This window comes from Plectropomus leopardus, chromosome 6, assembly GCF_008729295.1.
Source record: "Plectropomus leopardus isolate mb chromosome 6, YSFRI_Pleo_2.0, whole genome shotgun sequence".
Classification (NCBI taxonomy): domain Eukaryota; kingdom Metazoa; phylum Chordata; class Actinopteri; order Perciformes; family Serranidae; genus Plectropomus; species Plectropomus leopardus.
In genome coordinates, this window is record NC_056468.1 from 32,827,357 (window position 1) to 32,847,941 (window position 20,585).

General features: G+C 38.0%; 1 protein-coding gene across 1 annotated transcript in view; it reads left to right on the forward strand.

Annotated features, from left to right (window-relative positions):
- adamts3 (ADAM metallopeptidase with thrombospondin type 1 motif, 3) overlaps positions 1-20,585 on the forward strand; it is a 172,672-nt gene that overhangs the window by 126,424 nt on the left and 25,663 nt on the right. The window contains exons 13-16 of the mRNA XM_042488052.1: positions 1,599-1,774; positions 3,947-4,080; positions 6,990-7,113; positions 15,232-15,312. Of these exons, the coding sequence (XP_042343986.1) occupies positions 1,599-1,774; positions 3,947-4,080; positions 6,990-7,113; positions 15,232-15,312 (515 nt within the window). The remainder of the gene's footprint in view (positions 1-1,598; positions 1,775-3,946; positions 4,081-6,989; positions 7,114-15,231; positions 15,313-20,585) is intronic.

The window sequence follows — 20,585 nt, forward strand, 5'->3', positions numbered from 1 at the left end:
GCTGAATGGTTTTTGCGCAACATGCGGGGAAGATAAAAATAATCCCACTCTTTTATATTAGCTTCTTAGTGTTTTAGCTAAGATATCACTAGCTGTCACTCTTCAAGCCAGATTTATTTACACATTCTTTGTTTCAAAGAAATGCTTGCTGTATGATCAGCTGTGGGGCCGTATTCACGCAATCAATCTGACAATACTCTCAGAGAGCTCTTTATTAAGCCTCAAGATTTCTAGCAAGGAGCTATAGCGTAGGAGTGAAAAAAAAGAAAAATAAAAGAAAGGACAGGAACTATTGTCCCAGTGTGGAGGTGTAGTTGACTCTGCTGGCAGGTAGACATTGTTTTAAAGATGTGATTGGTTGTCAGAGGCACACATTGAGTGTGTCACAATATGACACAGTGGAAGTGCTGTGATTGTCATCACTCTGTTAATGAAAGGTTGAGACAGACCAGAGTTGACACTTCAGCGCTGCTGCATTTTTCCAATAGCCTAATATCTTAATGTTGTGATCCCTTTTTTTCTGGGGTTATATATCATTATATCTTCGAGTGAGAGATGTAAGGGCATATCTGAGATTGAGCGCAAACATTTTCCCTGCACCATCTACAAACATTTGATTAAATCACTCTCATTCAGTGTTTGGAGAACTCTTTGCCTTTCTGCCATTATCTCCTCTGCGTAAGAAGAGCTCTTTAGCCTCTTAAAAGTCCTCCTGCTTGCTCTTAGCCACTTCTATCCTTACCAGGATCTAGTCTTAGCTTTAAGGGGAAATTCTTAGAAAATGTCATTATTTGAAGAATTTTCTAAGAATTAGACTAGTAACTAGTAGTAAACTAGTAAAAACTTAGACGGGAGTCCTATCTCAGAAGTGATTTAGAAAAAAATGATCAGAGCAACTCTGAGCAAGGAGGGGACAGAAACTTTTATCTTAGTAAGGAGGTGTAGTTGACTCTTTTTCTTGGTAGTCAAGTCAAGTCAGTTTTATTTATGAAGCCCATTATCACAAATCACAAAAGCATACAACATCCCTCTGTCCTTAGAACCTCACATCGACTAAGGAAACCAACCTTTAAAAGATGTGATTGGTTGGCACAAACACTTTTTTGTGAGTCTGCAGGGTGTGGACACGCAATGAAAATGAACTGAAGTGCGTCACAATATGAGACTGTGACAGTGCTTTTTGTGTGATCACACCGCTGCACTGTAACATTTTTTCCAGTTGCAAATGTGTTGTCATCACTTTATTTCTGGCGTGTAAATTATATGTTGGGTGAGAGATGTGAGTGCATCTCTAATGAGAGCAACCACAAACATTAACCCTGCAACATTTCATCCGTAGCATTTCATTAACTCACTGTCATTCAGTGTTTGGAGAATATTTCTCCTACCTCTGTATTTCTCCACTATTTTCTCGCTTGCTTTCTTGCTTAAGAAACTGTTAAGTTTTTTAAAAGTCCTCCTTGTTATTATCAGTTTTTCACCGTGGGGCTCTCTTAAGGGCTTAGATATGTTTGTAAATAACTTTTGGTGAGGGAAAATTCTTCGAAAATCTCAACATTTGAAGAATTTTCTAAAAAATTCATGTTTCCTTTCTCCAGGCCCTCCAACGGTGGCCAGGACTGCCCAGGAGTAAACTACGAGTACCAGCTGTGCAACACTGACGACTGCCCCAAGCACTTTGAGGACTTCCGAGCCCAGCAGTGCCAGCTTCGTAACTCCCACTTTGAGTTCCAAAATGCCAAACACCACTGGCTGCCCTACGAGCATCCCGACGGTAAGCCAATTGTTTGTTCCAGTGAGAGGCTGGTGAGTGTGTTTTTTTTTATGCCAAAAAAGAAGATTGAAAGTCGAAGAGGGTGGGAGATAAAGATTCTCACAGCCAGAACTAAAGAGAGAGACTGTTTATTCAATAACTAGGACGTTCTCAGCAGTTTTAAATAGTTTCAACTCTGAGACCAGACTCTCTTGTACAAAGAAACTTTTTCAGTTGTTTTTGTCTCCTTTTTTGTATTCTGTTCTTTAGCTTTCTCTTTTCCATTTGGCCTCCCCATCAAAGTGCCACCATGCAGAGTTTAAAAACATCTGAGCATAAAATGTGCCCTCTCTGCCAAGGTGATGGATCTCTACAGTGCAGATACAAAAGTTATATCCTATTTCAATTTCCGCTCGCTCAGACATTGCTTTTATCTGGCTCTGCTGCATGGAGCTGTTAGCAACGTATTGTACCTAAATTGGTCAAGCTTTTCAGAGTCAGTCATGTAGAAAAGCAGCTGAAAAACTGCAGGGAGGTGAGACGGTAAAGCAGGAACCCTTTGTTCAATAGGAGCTAAAGAGCTTTTCAAAAAGAATGAAGTGCTTTTTGAAAATGAGGTCTGAGGTACAATAGACAGTACATGCGGTTTCATACAAGGTCAAATTTGTGAATTCAGCGTGAATTTCTGGGTTTAATATTTCAGTTTTTTCACTGGTGTCTATGCACGACTAACTTTGGTGGGATTAATCAATAATTTCTCATTATGAACAATTTCTATTTTCTAAGCAATGATTTAAGTTAAAATTTTTCAAGTTTCAGCTGGCAGCGCCAAAACAGACAGTATATCCCCGTTAAGTCAAAGCAGTCATTACAAAGATAGACCCTTTTCTTACAGAGTAAAACCTTTTTTGTCTAACCAGGAACAGCCTAGAAATCGCTCAAACCCAATAGACCCTATTTAAATAAACAGTAATTTCAGTGTATATAAAGCCAGCTTATTTTCACATGTTACTGGGTGAATTAAGGGTTTATTTCAACCAAACCAGAGTTGGTTATTGTTAAAACAGTGGAAAGATGAACGTAGACAGTTTTTGTGAGTTTTATTGGTTTCTGTTGACTTATAATGATGCGTTTTTAACAATAATAAAATTACTGTTTATTCAAATGGAGTCTGGTGGGTTTGGCGATAGTAATTTTAGGGCTGTTTCTGGTTAAACAAAAAGGATTTTACTCTTTGACAAAAATGTTGACCTCCATAAGTTTCCTTTTCATGATGTCAGACATTTATTATAACACTATGAGCCGGTAGCAAAAACAAACACTTTTTATTGGAGATAAATCAATGATGCACAGTTGCCCATTGGCGTTACAGTGCAGCCTGTAACACCCCTGCTGGCTACAGCCCTCTCGCTTACTACTGGACCAAATTCAAAAAATAATGTTACCATTCTTTACGTAGACACAGAAACATGAGAAAATAAGGTCCGGGATAAGAAAAATACCAAAGTTACACTTTGAGAAAGTTTAACTTCTATGCAGTCTGTATTTTCTTGCTTTGCCACTCTGAGGCCACAATATAATTTTTTTAAATAATTGTTTCATCCTGTACTTACCATATACTATTGTGTTTGGCTGATTCAAAAGTATCATATGAGTAAAGCAGCTGGGGGGTCTATGTCTTTTAATTAATCACGACAACCTTTAATTTCTACTCTACTCAATTCTTAAGGGCAAAACTTACTGCGTTACATAAATATGTAATATATATGCATATTATGTATCATCTTTAATTGGTCATTGTGTTGTAAGGGAATCCTTCTCTGAATTTTATTTGAGTTACAATTATTTTTTGCCTACATGTGGCGTTTTGGTTCAATGTTAATTTCTATTGTAATCCCTGCAGCAACATCAGTGTGTAATATTTGTGCAAGAAGACCAAAAATTTAGGTCATTGTCGCAGTTGCCAATTAAAAAAGAAAATTATGCACAGATTAAGAGCTGACACAAATAGATGCATCCTTACTGTGATTCATTGTTCTTCTTTTATTATATAGGTCAGGATGTTTTAATGTTACTGTAAGTATTTAAGACATTATCTAAAAACCGTAATCTATGAAAAAACAGTCTTGATATTCTTGTTTTTCCTAGTTAGATTTACTACCGAATAACTCTTAACAATCTGATCCATCGCAGCCCACAAGAGATGCCACCTGTACTGCCAGTCAAGGGAGACAGGAGACGTGGCGTACATGAAGCTGCTGGTGCATGATGGGACTCGCTGCTCATACAAAGATGCATACAGTATCTGTGTGCGTGGAGAGTGTGTGGTAAGAATGCGTTCAAACTAATGATGTTGACACATTAAAAGCTTCTTTTGGTAACAGGACACATCAGCAGCTGCGGGCTCTTTGAGCTCTGAAAGCTTTAAAGGACTTCACTGAATTACAAACTGCACTATCAGTAACAGGTTCATCATGTAACATGCTGTAATTAGATCCAGAGCGCTGGTCTAGAAGATGCACTATTATAGCAGAAGCTTTATAATGATGTTTTGTTTACTACCAACATGTCCTGAGGTTTCCCCCCCGTCAGCAGAAATTAATTAAAGCAGAATGTCAGTGTACACATAAGTGTACACATAAGTAGCTGCATGTTGTTGCTGTTGCAGCCTTTTTTCTTCATCCAACCACAACTTCCATTCCACCATGTGTTAAGGGTTAAAACAGTTTCAAGGAAATGTGTCACAGCTACAAGAACTTGGCAGCTAAAACAGTGTGGCTAATTAAAAGCAAATGAAAATGAAGATAGTTATGGCAGGCATATCCAGTTATATTAAATGCCAGATTTGAATAAGATGGGATGCATTTTACAGGATAAGTAGTGAAATATTTAAAATAGTTGCTTTATATCTTGCAGCAGGGATACTCAGCTTGCGTTTGGGGGCCACTTTTGCAAAATGAAAGGATGTTAGGGGCCAGCTGCAGCAGCTTCATACATGTTTCCAGGGTTTTTTTTTTGTAGCATTTCAGAGTACCTCTATGATGATTAGGACATTTCATTTTTAGGACATCGCTATGGTTTGAGAAGGTTTGTAGGATTTTCTAGGATTTTAGGACATTTCTAGGGTTTTAGGGCATTTTTAGGGTTTGAGAACTTTTCTAGATTTTTAGGACTTTTCTAGGGTTTTAGGACATCTCTAGGATTGTGGGACATTTGGGGCTCAGCTAGGACCTCTGTCAGGGGTTCGAAGGACCCTCCACTGGCACTTTTTTTGCTATTTTGATGCGTTTTTTATGGCACTTGTGTGTACTACACATACAAAAAAAATTCCTAGTGTAAATTAATTTATTTTTATTGTTAATTAGAAAATGGGCCAGACTTGGCCCGTGGACCGTAAGTTGAATATCACTGCCTTTCAGGATGAGTAATGATTTATGAGTCAACATATAAAGTGCTGGAAAAAGTACTTCGATCTTTTTTGAAAGTAGCAAAACAACAGTGTAGAAACACAATTAAAGTCATGCCTTGAAGTGAAAGTACGAACGTATTAGACTCAAAATATACTTAGATCATGGCAGTGCAAGAACAGGCCCTGAGCACCGGAGCCATGAAGGCAATGGTCTACCATAGCAGACAGGACCCCTGGTGCAGGCTGTGCAAAGAGGCCCCTGAGACAGTCCAACACGTAGACGTGACAGTGTACAGGAACATCTGTGCAAACTACGGATTTGAAGTCCCCAAATCCCGATGTGACACAACACCAAAAGCGGTTGGGAACAACAGGGCTAAGATCCTGCGGGACTTTAAGCTCCAGACTGACAGACAGCTGCTGGCTAACCAACCAGACACAGCGGTGGCTGACAAAGAGCAGAGGAGGGCAGCTGAGGGAGATGTGACAGTAACATTATCAAGAAAGAGCATGAAAAGACTGAGAAGTACCAGAGGCTGAAGCAAGTGGTCCCATCAACGGCTGTGGTCCCCAGACTGGGGAGTGGCTCCCGAAAAATTCCAGATACAACATCTTCGGTTTCTGTCCAGAAGAGTGCGGTGTTTAGAGCAGCTAAGATACTGCACCTCTAACTCCCAGACTTCTGGTAGAGGACCGAGGCTTTTTTAAATACAATATAATATTAATATAAGTATTGATGCATTTAAGTGTTTATCACTTGAATGCTCACCTGTCAAAGGTGGAGCCCATGTTAAAAGATGTATAGTCTGTCAGGTTACATAACCCTTTATAACCTGGCTTGGTTTCTTTCAAAAACACGAGGAGAAGGCAATGAGCAACTAAAGAAGAAATGACCCAAAACATTGCAAGAAATTCATAAAAATTACAAGAATTATGTGAAAATTAGTGGGAAAAAATAATACATTTTAAAAAATAGATAAAAAAAAAACAAAAGAAAGTTAAGAAAAAACATTGCTTAAAAATTGCAAAAAACATTGCTTAAAAATTATAATAATTTTGTAACATAATTTTAAATATTTAATGATAATTTTTTTTTTTTATTTCTAATTGTTTTTAAAAATTATTTTCTGAAACTACCAATTTCTTGTCATTTGTGAAACATTACCAAGTTGCTCATTGCCTTTTTCACATTATTGAAAAGAATCGCACCATTTTGCTCAGTTCAAAGGTTTAGATACTTGTGAAAGGGATGTGAAAGCATCACAAGGAAAGTGATGCCACCTAAGGTTGATCTATAATATGGTTAATCTATAATAACACATCATAATGGATTTTTTGGTCATGTTTTGTATGTTTTGTAGAGTACCTGTAGTTGTCAAACAAATATTGTGATAAAATAAAGTGCAACATTTCCCTCTAAAATGTAGTAGAATAGAAGTATAAAGATGCATAACACTGAAAGAATCAAGAAGCTCTAAATTCTGCTTTAGTATAGTACTTAAGTAAATATTCTTAGTTACTTTCCACCAATGAAAGGATCTTAAAAACGCACTCATGGTGGCGCTTTTTTAACTGGATCTGTATAACATGTCCTTTGGCCCACTGTCAAACTTTTCACCAAATTTCCTTAAATCTGTTTATTCTATCAGGCCGCAGCCTGCGAACACAACTCTAAGTCCACGCAGCACTAATAAATTCATTGCTGTTGAAGTCTTAAAAGGAAACATCTGACATGTTGCTTCTCATTAAAACCAGTTTCTGAATGTTATGGTTCCAAGATGAAAAAGAATCTCAGCTCTTCTGTGTATTTGTTGTCTTGGTCTCCAGAGAGTCGGCTGCGACAGAGAGATCGGCTCCAACAAAGTTGAGGACAAATGTGGCGTTTGTGGTGGGGACAACTCCCACTGCCGCACCGTCAAAGGGACCTTCACCCGAACTCCAAAGAAACCTGGTAAGAACATATGAAACCAGTACAAACACGACGCCTGCGACAAGAATTCTTTTAAAGCACAAAGAGGGTTTTGTTGTTGTTGTTGTTACATGAATGATTTTTCCTAATTCTTTCCCTGCATGTTTTCTCAACTCCAGATTATGAATGTTTATAATCTGTTATACACTTTGAGTGAATGATTTGCTTTTTTAGACACACACATACTGCATTTCTTTGCACCCATGAATATATTACAATAACTGATATGAGACGAAAATACACAAGACGAAGGCAAAGTTTTAACACTGTGCAGTGTTGCATTTAAGTCCATTACTTAGCTTTCATATTAATTCATTTGGCAGATGACGTACAAAAGAACAAATTTAATTACATCAAAGACTTTGTGGTTGTGTTAAGAGACTATTTTTGCTGGGGTTTTTTTTTTTTTGTTTGTTTTTTTGGCAACAATTTTTTGACGTGAATGCTTCGTTAATAGGGGGCTGACTATGCAGTTAACAACACTAACTAGCAACATTTAATGTCCTGCCAATCTGCTCCCACAAATGGGCTTTTCTGTCTTTGTAGTGATCGTTTCTGACTGCCATCGTAAGGCTTGGGTTAGACAGTAAAAATGAGCTCCTCTCCAAAAATTTGAGAGATTTTCAGCTAGAAGCGCTTGGAGCAGCCACACAAAAAGTCAAAGCACTCTGAAAGAAGATACTGAGTGCAGCTATTTAACACTCCCTCCTCATTCAATTCAAACTCAAATTGCTCGGAAACAAACACTAGTTAGACTCATAATGCTTATGTATCTCCATAATTAATATCCCATTAATTTACTCTTCAGGGATAAGACTGTTATTATTCTATAATTTTCTAATTTTTTAAGACCAAAACCAACAATGTGTCATATAACTTTCTGAGCCTGCCTGCAGCCCTCAGCCTCAAATGTTCATCATGAACAAAGGCCCAATTTTTAAATAGTAAGGGTATTTACAGCAGCAGGATGATGTACGTGGGATTTAGCCAAAGAGACTGTGGTGCTGTAAATAACCACACGCTCCAGCAGCACTCCTAATGAATGGTCCAGCTCCAAAAATATAAAATCAATATGTGGCAGCAGGTTCTTTAATCGTGGGGGGGGGGCACAAATAAATGACTGTGTGGGAAACCCCGTTGAGTCAGTTTAATTGGTTTGAGCTCTCTGGTAATGCAGGATAAAGCATCATGGTTGTTGCTATGGCTCACCATGCACACGGACTTGAAGTTGGTAGTTTAATTATTGAGAGACTCTCGAGACAGTGCTGTGTCCTGCAGATGGAGGCAGCTAGCTAGGCAGCGGCCAGCTTCTCTACATGTACTGACACAAGATAATTAGTGAGGAAACATGTTGCACATCTGTACTTCAACTTTAGTAAGCTGGAGAAATATCAGATAATGAAGAGGGCACAGCATGATGCTTAAGAAAAACACTTGTAGCTGTAGTTCCAGCTTTAATCACCCTGCAGGTGATAAGCATTTAAAAAAAAAAAAACTAAGCGCTGAGAAAGGACTTGTTTTTCTAATTTTGGCTTAGGTGAGGGACATACAGATTGAAAAGGTAGTATTTTATATTTATTTTAAATAAAAAAGTCAAACCCCAGCCACCTTCCTCCTCTGAAAAATGAAGTACAGTTCCACAAATGCAGCACAGAAGCTAAGCGGTGCACTGCTCTGAGAGGGGCAGCAGCAAAACATATTTTAAGTGTAAACTTTAACAGTGCTCCAAAAATGTACAAAACATCAGTTATAAGTGACACAAAAGTTACCTGAAAATAAGTTGTTTTTTTTCTTTTAATTAACAAAGATGTAACAAAATTACCTTTAATTAAGCCAAAGCAGTGATTTACAAGACAATTACCTGAAAATTAAAAAAAAATATAGCAAGAAAACAAAAACAAACAAGAAAATTATTTAAACAAAGTGCTAAAAAAAGATATTTCTGTAACATGATTTTAAATATATATTTATAAGATTTAATATAAGATATGATAAGATAAGTACAGTAATCTTGACATTATTTTGAGGTCGTTTGGTCACCTTTTACAGATTTTCTGCAGTTTACAGCTCATTATATTTTCCCATGTTCTAGAGAGAAATGAAACCAGATTTCTCAGGTGTCACAAGAAAACTGATGTCGATCCAGGTGTTAAAGAGTCAGCCTCTCATCAACACACAACACTTTAGTATTCATTTTCAGCCCTTGACTGGTTCTTTCAATCATTTATTTTACTTTTTGCCAGCTTAAGTTTGACTTCCTATGACATCCAAAATCTGACCGTGCAAACAAATTTGGATTTCTCAAAAAAGAAAAGCTGTGACGCACAGTCCACAGGGCTGAAGTGGCAGAGTACCAATTCTGATTTAGTGACAGTGTGCACTTAATATAAAAAGAATAACTGTTGACTGGCCTGTAGTAGCAACTGGAAACATTCCCAGTTTCCACATCTCAGATGGTAAACCTCGGAGCAGAAAGCTCACTGATATGCAGCTGGACAGAAAGAAGGAATTTAACCACCTTTATTTCCTGCAAATGAATAAAACTGAGGAAAATAGTGAGGGAGCTGGCAGACGACTCCGCAGAGTAATCATGCAGCTGGAAACACATACAATGATAACTCCAGGAACAGATCATCCTGACTGCTGCAGATGAGATTGAGAAAAGACAATGATTGCATTTACGTCACTCCTCTGCCTTTGTAGGATGCAGGAGGGGGGTGCAACAGACACCTGCATACCATTATTTCAACCGAAGACTGTAAACAAAGTGAAAATTAACACAATGTAACAATGTAAGGAAGGAAGAGCCTGCACATGATATTCTCACAATGCTGCTGTCTTCTTGAAGAGGCTTCTAAACTCAGGGAGAACAGATATCATTTTTTTCTGGATTTTTTTTTAGTAAATGAGACTGATAATTATTATTTGGAACCGATGTGTGTTTACAATAACAACGAACATTTTTCTGTTGAAGTTTAGAATTCAAACTCCAACACAAATTTTTATTTACATGAACATTTACTTTAAACATCAAATACAGCAAAACCTAAACTTTTTTTCCAAAGTCAAGTGAAATTTTAAATAAAAATGAATAAATAAAAACAGCTTTCTTAGGTTTTACAAAGTAAAAATCCCTCCCATGCTGACACTCTTTGTACTTTTTAATCAATTAATTTAATCATTGATCATTAAAATAAAACGTTGATATGGATGATTGGCAAAATGCCAAATATCAGCCCAAATAATTTGCCAAGCCGATAATCTGTCGACCCCTTTTCTAAAGTATAACAAAAATGACAAACACACATCACAAACTGTGTACTAATCTAAGCAGGTTTTTTCATTCTCCGAAAAAAGCAAATGTCTCTCAGTCACATCTTGTTGCATGGTGATACAAATATTTCAGTGATATTGAGACATGTACCAACTGTGGTGTGATTGTGCAGTGGTCACAAACGTTACAGTATTGTGTATCAAACGTTGGTGCATTTATGAAAAGCCCCTCTGAGATCATAGAGAACATTGCATCCACCTCGTGCAGATGTCTGTGACTTTTCTACTGTATTTGCTTTGAACTGGCAGCAAATAAATGAGTCTGTAGGGAGAGTGCAGAGCGACACGGAGCTGTGCGGAGTATCTGACAGCCGTCACTCCAAACACTGGGTTCGTATGGATTAAGAGAACGTTATTAATTAGTGGAGAAGCAATTTAGCCCCTCTTTTAATTTTTATTCGTTTGTTAATGCGGTATGTCTTTCTTTTTATTTTTTTATCCAGTTTGTAAGTTCAGAAACAAAGTGGGCTTTCCCCTGTTTATGAAGTTTTTCAATTAAAGCAGGTTATCTCCACTCTGCAGCCACACAGGACACACACACACACACACACACACACACACACACACACACACGTTTTACACTGTTTCGGTGTGAAGGTGGATGAGTGTGAGTATGTGATTATTTCTTTTTTAATTGTGTTTCACATTAACCTCCAGCATGAAGAGAATAACAATCAGTGACTGCGTTGCGTTTGCTAAAACGGTTTCATGATGACCTCTGAAATCCATTTCTGATGCCAGCCTCATCTGTCAATAATTACTTGTCATTTGACTGAACGACTGAGCGACATGATGTCACAATGTCAATAGAGAGCTTCAGAGAAAAATTAAAATTGACTTTCTGAGGGCCTGAATATGACGGCTTCATCAAACCGTTTCAGCGTTGTTGAAATTGTGATCATTCTTTTTTTTTTCTGTTAAATAACATCTCACTTTCTTCTAACCCCTCACATTTTTTAACAGGGAAACAGTTAAGCAAGAGAGCCCAAAAAGAAACCCCTTTGTTGGAAAACACAATATGCAAGTATCCAGTGTCACTGAATCCCTCACAGCCTCTTTCCTAGCGTTGTCTGTGCAGCTTGTAGTGCAGATTAGAGCTCTGATCAGGCCCCAAAAATCAGCCACGATTCTACACGAACCTGCATCGTTCTGCCCGAGCCCGACCCACAGCAGCCCGATTCAAAAATCTGCATTTCTACTGGAGAAGAAATATATTTGTTATATTTTATGCGCTTCGGGCTGATGTGTTCCGCGCACCCCTTCTCCTTTTCCTTATTTCAATAGTCTTACGTCTTGTGCACGACGTGTTGAGCAGAGTGGGCTGTGTCCCTCAGTCTTGAGCGCAGGGTGATCATGGCGATGTGGCGCGCACATGATGATCTCAGGTCTTTGCTGCATGTAACGCACATCTCCACCGCCAGCAGAAGAAAGCACTTCCAACCACATCAAGGGCATTTTGAAAAATTTCTCTTGGTTTTTAAAATTTTATGATGATTTTATGATTTTACACTATGCTGCCCACATACCTGTTAATTTATTTATTTATGTAATTACTCATTTGCCAACTGGGGGTTTTATTATTAGAATTTTTATTGTTTAATGATCACTGAGGTCTGACTGCTTCATTTGGTTCTTCTCATGTATTTGCATGGCTGGAATGAGAACAGAATCATTGATCCTCTGATCAGCAGTAGGCGGGTTTCCATTAACCCTCAAAATGGGCAAACTGAAATTGAGAATATAAAGTACGCCTAATGGAAAAAACTCCCACATTACACTTAACAAAACAGTTTTTACGTTCGCCTGAGGTGGTATTTCAAGCAACTGGAAAAGGCAATATTTCGCAAAATTGCAATGGAATCATTTTTTTGGCTTTTATAGGTCACATGATGTTATGGCTATGTGCTTGTCGGTAGTAACTGGCTCCCTCATGATGCAGCAGAGCTACAAGATCTGTTACTGCATCGCATAACTCTTCAAAAGTTGAGCGGATCATCCGGAAGTTTTGAATCCACGATTTCTCTGTGAAATCGTGGATTATCAGCTCCCAGAAATCCCTCATACCTGATCGCGCCCATGTATAAGGGGCTGTCCTTTCCATTATCGCTTAAATAACACACCTACGTCGCCTTCGATTGTAAATAATGGCTGCAAAAACTCACCAAAAAAAAAAAGACACACAGAAAGGCATGCTCGTTCACTGCTAGTGGCAATGAGAGAGGAGTTAAAAGTCGCTTTTTGGCGTGTTTACTTGTGTTTAAAGAATGCAAAGGCATTCATTTGGGTGGAAAAGGGATATTTCTTTTGTTATTCGTCCTTCTCTTGCGTACACTCTCTATCTTTGCCGGTTCTCCACCATGTTGCTGCGTTGTTCAATAACTTTCCCTCTTTCAGTCCTCTTTTTCTTTTTTCCCCCTTGAATCCACCAATTAAACTCCTGCTACTTATGCACGGAAATTGCCAGGTTCTTTAAAAAAAAACAAACAGCTAAATTAGTAAAAAAACAACTCGATTCAAGCCCAGGTACAATAACAAGAAATCACATCTGGCCCAATCGGGCTCAGGCAGAGAATCAGAGCTCTACTGCAGATGGAGGCCTAACGCTGTAGAGACCTACTGTAGAGACATGAGTCATTACGCTGCTGTTTCCTTTGTTCTTTGTTCCTTGTCACTAATTAAGTGTCTATTTAGGTCTGACTCGACTGCAGTAACTGCAATGGGCTCTTTATCTAGTCAAGTCTCCAAAACTCTCTAGAAATGTTTTTTAATTGTATTTTAATGTTAATAGCTTAAACAGTCTAACAAACAAACATTCAGACAAAATTGTCACACAGACCTTTGGAGGCAATCTGGGATGTTATTACAATCTTATCGAACCTCATCTGGCATGCTGAAGCTCAGTTCAAGCCAAGCATCCACACCTGAAGTGTCCTTTTCGACATCTGGCTTGTGTGCAGTACTTTAAATCAGTCTCCAATAAACTCTGCAATCAAACTGTTATTTCTATCAAGCAGCTTGTGGTTCCAAAATGGACTGCCATCACAAAATGTTATCTCAGAAGTGAGAGGGCATCTTTGCCATTTTTCAAAAGTTAGATTGCACTTTATCATCTTTAATATACCGCAGATACCTGGTGTGAAACTCTGCTACAGCGTGTCAGTGCATTCATAACCACCTCAGTGACGTGCTGCTTCTGCCTCAGGAGGTAGAGGAGAGTCTGGCCCTCCTGTCTAATCAAAGGGCGAGTAATTAGAGCGCTGCAGCTCAATCCTGCTGATTGGCAAGTGCCACCCTACCGGCAAAAATAGTTTGCCTCCTTCATCCACTGTGAATTCCTCAGGTGCCTGCTTGCTAATTGAACATGCTCCCACTGTACGTGATGTTGTTGCAGAGAAAGTGTGAGCCGGTAAAACGGAGATGGAGAAGAAACCCTGCGAGACTAACTCACTGATTTATTTCTTTTTGAAGGGAAGACCAGAGGAGCGTTCTCTTTGCCCAAAGGAGCTCGAAATGTGTTTTTAAATGAAACTGAAGACTCTAGAAATGTACTCGGTGAGTCACGGTAGGTTTGTGAGCGGTGGACATCCCTGACAGAAGGCCACTTTGCTGCCCTGTAGTCTGAAAAAACTGCTCCTGATACCTCGTTGAAACACGGCTGAAGGCATTCACATCCTGTCTGCAATTAATCGATATAAAAGCAAAGGACGGGAAGATCATTTGAGAGTTGTGTAATAGCAGTACAAGGTTGTTATTGATATTTCTAAGAGTCCTTTGACACAGACGGATGTGAATGTGCGGCTGTTTCAATGAAAGTTTTACTTGCAGGCTTCTACAGCGAGAAACGAAGCCGACAAGTAGACCTTTCCTTAACTTCGTCAAACATCTCTGTAGAGCGGGCGTACTCAACTTGCTTTGCTTGGGGGCCACTTTTGCAGAACGACAGGAGGCCAGGGGCCAGTCCCAGCAACTCCATACATGTTTACAGGATTTCAGGACCTATAGTTCTAAGATTTTAGAACTTTTGTTAGATCTGAAGATGTTTCGAGGATTATAGGAGGTTTCAAGCATTTTAGGACATTTCTAGCATTTTAGGACATTTCTCTGTTATTAGGACCTTTCTCAGATTTTTTAGGATTTTAGGATGCTTCTAGGATTCTAGGACATTTTTAAGGATTTTAGAACATTTCTCAGATTTAAGTCTTGTGTTGGATTTTAGGGTATTTCTCTACTTTCAGGACATTTGTAGGGTTTTAGGACACTTCGCAGATATAAGACATTTCTTGGATTTTATGACATTCTCTGATTTTAGGACATTTCATAGACTTTAGGACACCTCTAGGATTTCAGGATTTTAGGACATTTCTAGGATTTCAGGACATTAGGGGCTTAGCTAGGACCTCTTTTTGGAGGTGTTGGGGGATCCTCCACTGGCACTTTTTTGATGAACAAGATTTAGTTTGATGCTGTTTTATGCAAATAAAAGGACAACAACAATTTCCAGTGTGAATAATTATTTTTATTGTTATCAGAAAATGGTTTTGGGGGGCCACTTGGCAATCTGTTGGGGCCCAGATTTGGCCTGCAGGCCGTAAGTTGAGTATCACTGCTGTAGAGCAAAGTCAACCAAACTTCTGCAACATGCGTGATGTCCACCGCTGCAAACCATCTTGTTTTTTTCTGTATCAGCTTAACTCACCTGTCTCTGTCTCTATCTTTCCTAACCCTCCATCCTCTGCTTCTGCTGCCGCTGCTGCAAACTTGGCAAAGGTTACCTTAAGATGTTTCTCATTCCTCCTGGAGCTAGACATGTGATCATCCAAGAACACGAGGCCTCCCCTCAAATTCTTGGTAAGTGTGACTTTCTGATTTACACATGTATGAAATCAGAGGGAAAATGTCACCATTCTCCTCCTGGAAGACTAATGAGAAGATACGCTATAAAGTCAAAGATTATAGACTTTGCATAATTTATTCTTGTCTCTATGTAGGCAGAGAAAATTGGTCTTAATATTGTTCATTTATTATTTATCAGTCTATTAAAGAGAGATTTCTGGATTAGTGGGATCTCTCTCGACTGACTGCTTTCCAGGCCTCCACTGCGCTGAGGTGAATTCACAGTCACAGTCGAACACGTTTGGAAAGAGCAGGCGTTATTCATGACCAACATAACAGAAACAGAGAATAACTCAGAATGAAATATCTTCGTTTCTCTGCTGCAGGACGTGTGTAGGATATTCTGAACACAGAATCAGAGGAAATGAACTGTGATTTCTATTTACAGTGGAGAAAAACAACAGCCCAACACTGAAATATTTTTTTGTTTTTTATGTTTAAGTGACAAAAACCTTGCGTGGCTACAGGAGTTATGATTTTCTTCCTTTTAAAGCGTAGGAGGAAGAAGTGTTGCGTTATTATGAAGCCACAAAGCCCTCTGAGGGGGACTGGACTCTTAACGGACAACTAAAAGTACAAACAAAACAAAAACAAAACCAAAAGTACAACCATAAAAGTTTGAACAGAGCAAAGAACACAAAAGTTATTTATTCCTTTAAAACAAACAACTGTGCACCTTAAAAAGACTGTCAGACGGATCACTGACAGCATGAAAGAAGCAGCTAATCTTGTTTTTTTCTTGTTCTCGAGTGGCCCGAGGTAAAGCGTGATTTATTCAGGATCCACGAGGTGAAATGGGTCAGCATCCGTCTCCTCAGCCAGAGGCACTGTGTGTTTTTCACAGCCATGGTAGAAATACCCAGATCTTTAATTTAGAAAAAGTAGCAAATGTGGCAATACTACTACGTCAGTGTAAAAATACTCAAGTTACAAGTAGAAGTCCTGCATTAGAAAATCTTGCCTAATTAAAAGCATCAAAGTATTAGCTTTTAGCTAATACTTGCAAAAGTAAAAGTACTTATTATGCAGAATGACCCATTTGAGAGTCATATATATTAATAAATGTATCAATTTATTTATATTTTGTATCAATAATCTAAATTTGCTAAATAACTAAAGCTGTCAAATAAATGTTGTGGAGTAGAAGGATAGAGTTACATAAATACAACAACCTTAAAATTAGGTACAGCCTTTGAGTAAATGCACTAAATGATGGGAGGAGAGAGGTGAAGAAGATGAAAATCCTTTATAGCTAATAGAAAAAAAAATCTTGTGTGAAATAAATCTCTATAAAAATAAAATAAACAAGATGATAAATGTCCCTCATATTATACGTTTAAAAGCATTACGACAAGCAGCATGATGCAAATTACTGGATAATATATAACGGTGAAGGAGTTATTCATCAAAGAGGAATCGTGCTTGAAAAGCAGACCGGGCTGATATTCTTGTGAGATTGATACAATTTCTATCTAAAGCTCAACTCAACCTCAAGGACGCCCTCTCAGGATTTGTCACTTGTATCTGATTTTGCAGTAAAGCTGCTAAAATATGATCTGAAGTCTACAGATCTGCAAAATGATGTACTTCTGTCTCTTTGTTGCTTCATCTTAACTTAAGTTTGCAATAAATGAGCTTTGAACTCCTCTTGAGGGATTCCCAATGGTAAATCAAGTAACCTTGGCTGAAGAGCCCCAAAAGTTAAATCTAAACTCTGATGTAGTTGCCAGCGGTGGCTGAAATATTCACATCATTTAGTTGAGTTAAAGTAAAAGTATTCAAAATAGATGTATTTGCATATGAATAGCAATGTTCTAATCCTCCGACCTCTGAAAGCGTTTTAACACGTCAAACTCACAGAATCAAATGCAATTTGGGATTCAGTATCTTGCCCGATGATACTTCGAAATGCAGACTAGAGGAGCCAGGAATCACACCTTAAATTTTCAGATTAGTGAAGGAACCACTCAACCTTTTAAGCCACAGCTGCCCCAAGTATGAGTACAAAAATCTCACTGCAAAAGTACTCAATTACAATTACAAGTCCTGTAAGGACATTTGTTGCTAAGTTGCTCATTGCCTTTTTTTTAACCCATTTAAAACAAAAAATCAGACTAATTTGGTCAGATTTCAAAGGTTTCTGAACACAGCACAAGAAAACCTACACTGATCCCGGTTTCAAAGGGTTAAAGGAAAGTGAATGTGAAAGTGAATGTCCATAAAAATAGTTTCTCTGTGCTTTTGTATTCTATTCAATGCATTGGAGTGATAGTAGGGACGTTTATGTGCCCTGAGCCATCAGTATGGTTTTCCTTATTTCCTGCTCTGGGATTATTATCTGATTTAGGAGCCATTCCTTAATTCACAGTTAACGTACATATATTGACCATCCATTTATCTCATATGCATAAATCAAATTTAAGTTCAGTGTGATGCGTTTCAAAGCCTTATTACAAGGTCTTGACCCCGGCTGATGAGAATGAAAATGACGTCAGGAGCTCTGGATAATGATGATGGCTCCGCTCGCCCGTCCTGTCTGTGGGATTCTTGATAAGCTTTGACGTGCAGAGAGAACTTTTCAATCTCAAATCAGACTCAATCACAGACATTCACACTAGTAACTGTAGTCCAGTGCTGCCATGTGCCGGATACACACTGAGATCATATATGGTGAGGAGGGTGATTATTTATTAGAGATCTATTCATCAAATGTTTGTTTAAACTGCAGATGGGATTAAAACAGGGAATGTCAAGCAAATTGGTTTGATTTCTCTCAAAAACATGAGAAGAAGGCAATGAGCAATGAAAGGAGAAATGATTACAACAATTAGCAATTAGTATAAAAAAAAGGGTACAAGAAAATTACCTGAAAATATGCAAATATGATTATTTTTGTTTACCTCTACTGAACTGCACATTGCAACCAGCTAAAACTTCTCCTGGTAGATTTACTCAAGAACTGTACTTAAGTTCAACACTGAAGTACTTTACCTGAGCATTTCCATTTTATGCTATTTAACACTTCCACCCCACTACATTTCAGAGAGAAATATTGTACATTTCACTTGACTGCATTTATCTGACAGCTGAAGGAGCAACACTAACACAAGAATATTTGTTGTTATTGTCATTAGGCAGTAATCTCGCCTCCGGGCCTCACCATCCACAAAACCCTCCAACTCCAGATGACAAAGTCAGCTCTTCCATCGTGTCAAGTTAGAAAAGTAGTTACTTTTTAGATGAATATTTAAATAACATAATTTTTAAAATATAACACAAAGATAAAGATAAAACCAGCAGTTTCCAACCTTGTTGGTTTGTGACGCTCTACCAAAAACAGTGTCTAACTAGGTCTCAAGTCACATTTTAGATGTCTATAAATGGTTGTTAGTTTATTTATTTATTAGTTTGTTAGTTACTTAGTCATTTAGTTCCATGATTGTTGATATTTTCCCTGTAAATGTCTCACATTGTTTTATTTGAATAACTGTTCGAGATTCAAAGAGGTAAAAACTATTTAACATTTAACAAAAAAGAGGCAAGAAAAGTTTTTTATTTTAAAAGGAATGCTGTTTGTATCAGTTTTCACTCTCCTGTAAATCATTTCACGAGTCCTCAGATTTACCTTGTGACCGTTTTGACTTAAAACGAGCTCCTCTTCGAGTAGCTCCAACCGTAAAATGAGTCTGACACGTTCATGCATCAGTATTAACAGTCTAATAATGTCAGATATGATAATGCGCCAGTTTGTGAACTGTGATATCGTATTTTCTGTAGTACAAGTACTTTTATTTTTGATACTTAAAGTACATTTTGCTAATAATACTTCTGTTTTCTAAATTAAAGTCAGGACTTTTACTTGTAACAGAGCTGTTTTATAATGTAGTATTAGTACTTCTCCTGAAATAAGGATCTGAATACCTCATCCACTACTGTTAGTGATTACTCAGCATTCCCAAAAAGTTTAAACAACAGACTCCACACTCTCTGGATCTGGCTGTAATGGCTGTGTTGGAGCTTCTCCTAGTTTTTCATAAAGCTGACGGTCCCACTGAGCGCTCTGTGTGACGGGATATCGTGTCTGTGCTTCCGGAGGGAGCTGGACTGTGCCACATGAAATAGCATCCATCATCACAAAGCATCCATCACTGAGAAACGTCGGTAGGATTTGTTCACCCCTTTGTTTTGACCAAAATGTGCAGCTGCGGGAGAAAAGATAGAAACTCTTCACTGCAGAAGCAAAAGTGTAAAAATATACTTTTTCTTGTGATTTCATCTGAAGTGTTCATCTGGCACTTGATGAATCTTATTCCGACAATTTTAGCAGCCCGATTATTCCTCTGCTGTAGTTTTGTAGACATCATCCATCTTTCCTGTCACTGTCATTATCTGAGAGATGATGGCAGGTGCTGATGGATCACTTTGAAAAGATTTTCTGACTTTCTTACGTTTCAAGGACTGTGTTCTCTGTAGTTTCTTGCCACTAGTTCTGCATTTATGTCAAAGTATGATCATCAGAGTCGACGCCCTGCATGATCAGACATCAGTAACCATGTAACAACTCAGAGCGAGTTTTAAATAAAATGAGAATGTTTGCTTCTAGGATGGACTCACGTTTTCTGGTGCTTTAGGCAAACACTTTATTTGTCAGATAAGAAACACTTACAGTAGTATTTTTTTTTTCATTTGCAAATGCATATTAGCAAATTCAGTATAAATTTATGTTTAATTTTATAACCTTGGACTGTACTTTTACATTTGCTGACATTCAGCGTCAAAGTAACTTTATGGAACAATCAGGTCCATTTGTAGGTAATTAAAGTGATTCAGATATTTTGTATAAATTGGCCTTTAGTTGATTTATATTTTTGTTAATGTTGATGCAGTACTAACAATCCCCCACAACACCCTCTGACAAGACAAATCAGGACAAAAATTAAATAAGAAACATCTCACACTCAGTTTAAAGAAAAAAAATGTAAATAAAATCAAGAAAATAGATAAATTTAGGACAAAAAAACCAAAACACATTTCATTTAGAGAGGGAATCACCCCCAGAAGCTCAGATCTGTTTGTCTATATTTATACAAACAATCCTTCAATTCAGTCTTCAAAATCTTTAATTTTATTGAAGTTTCTCCTTCATGCTGCTTACAGTGTACGATAAATCTCAATTCGTAATGTCAACAAGAACTAAATATGATCAACAGTCTTGACAATAAAAACAA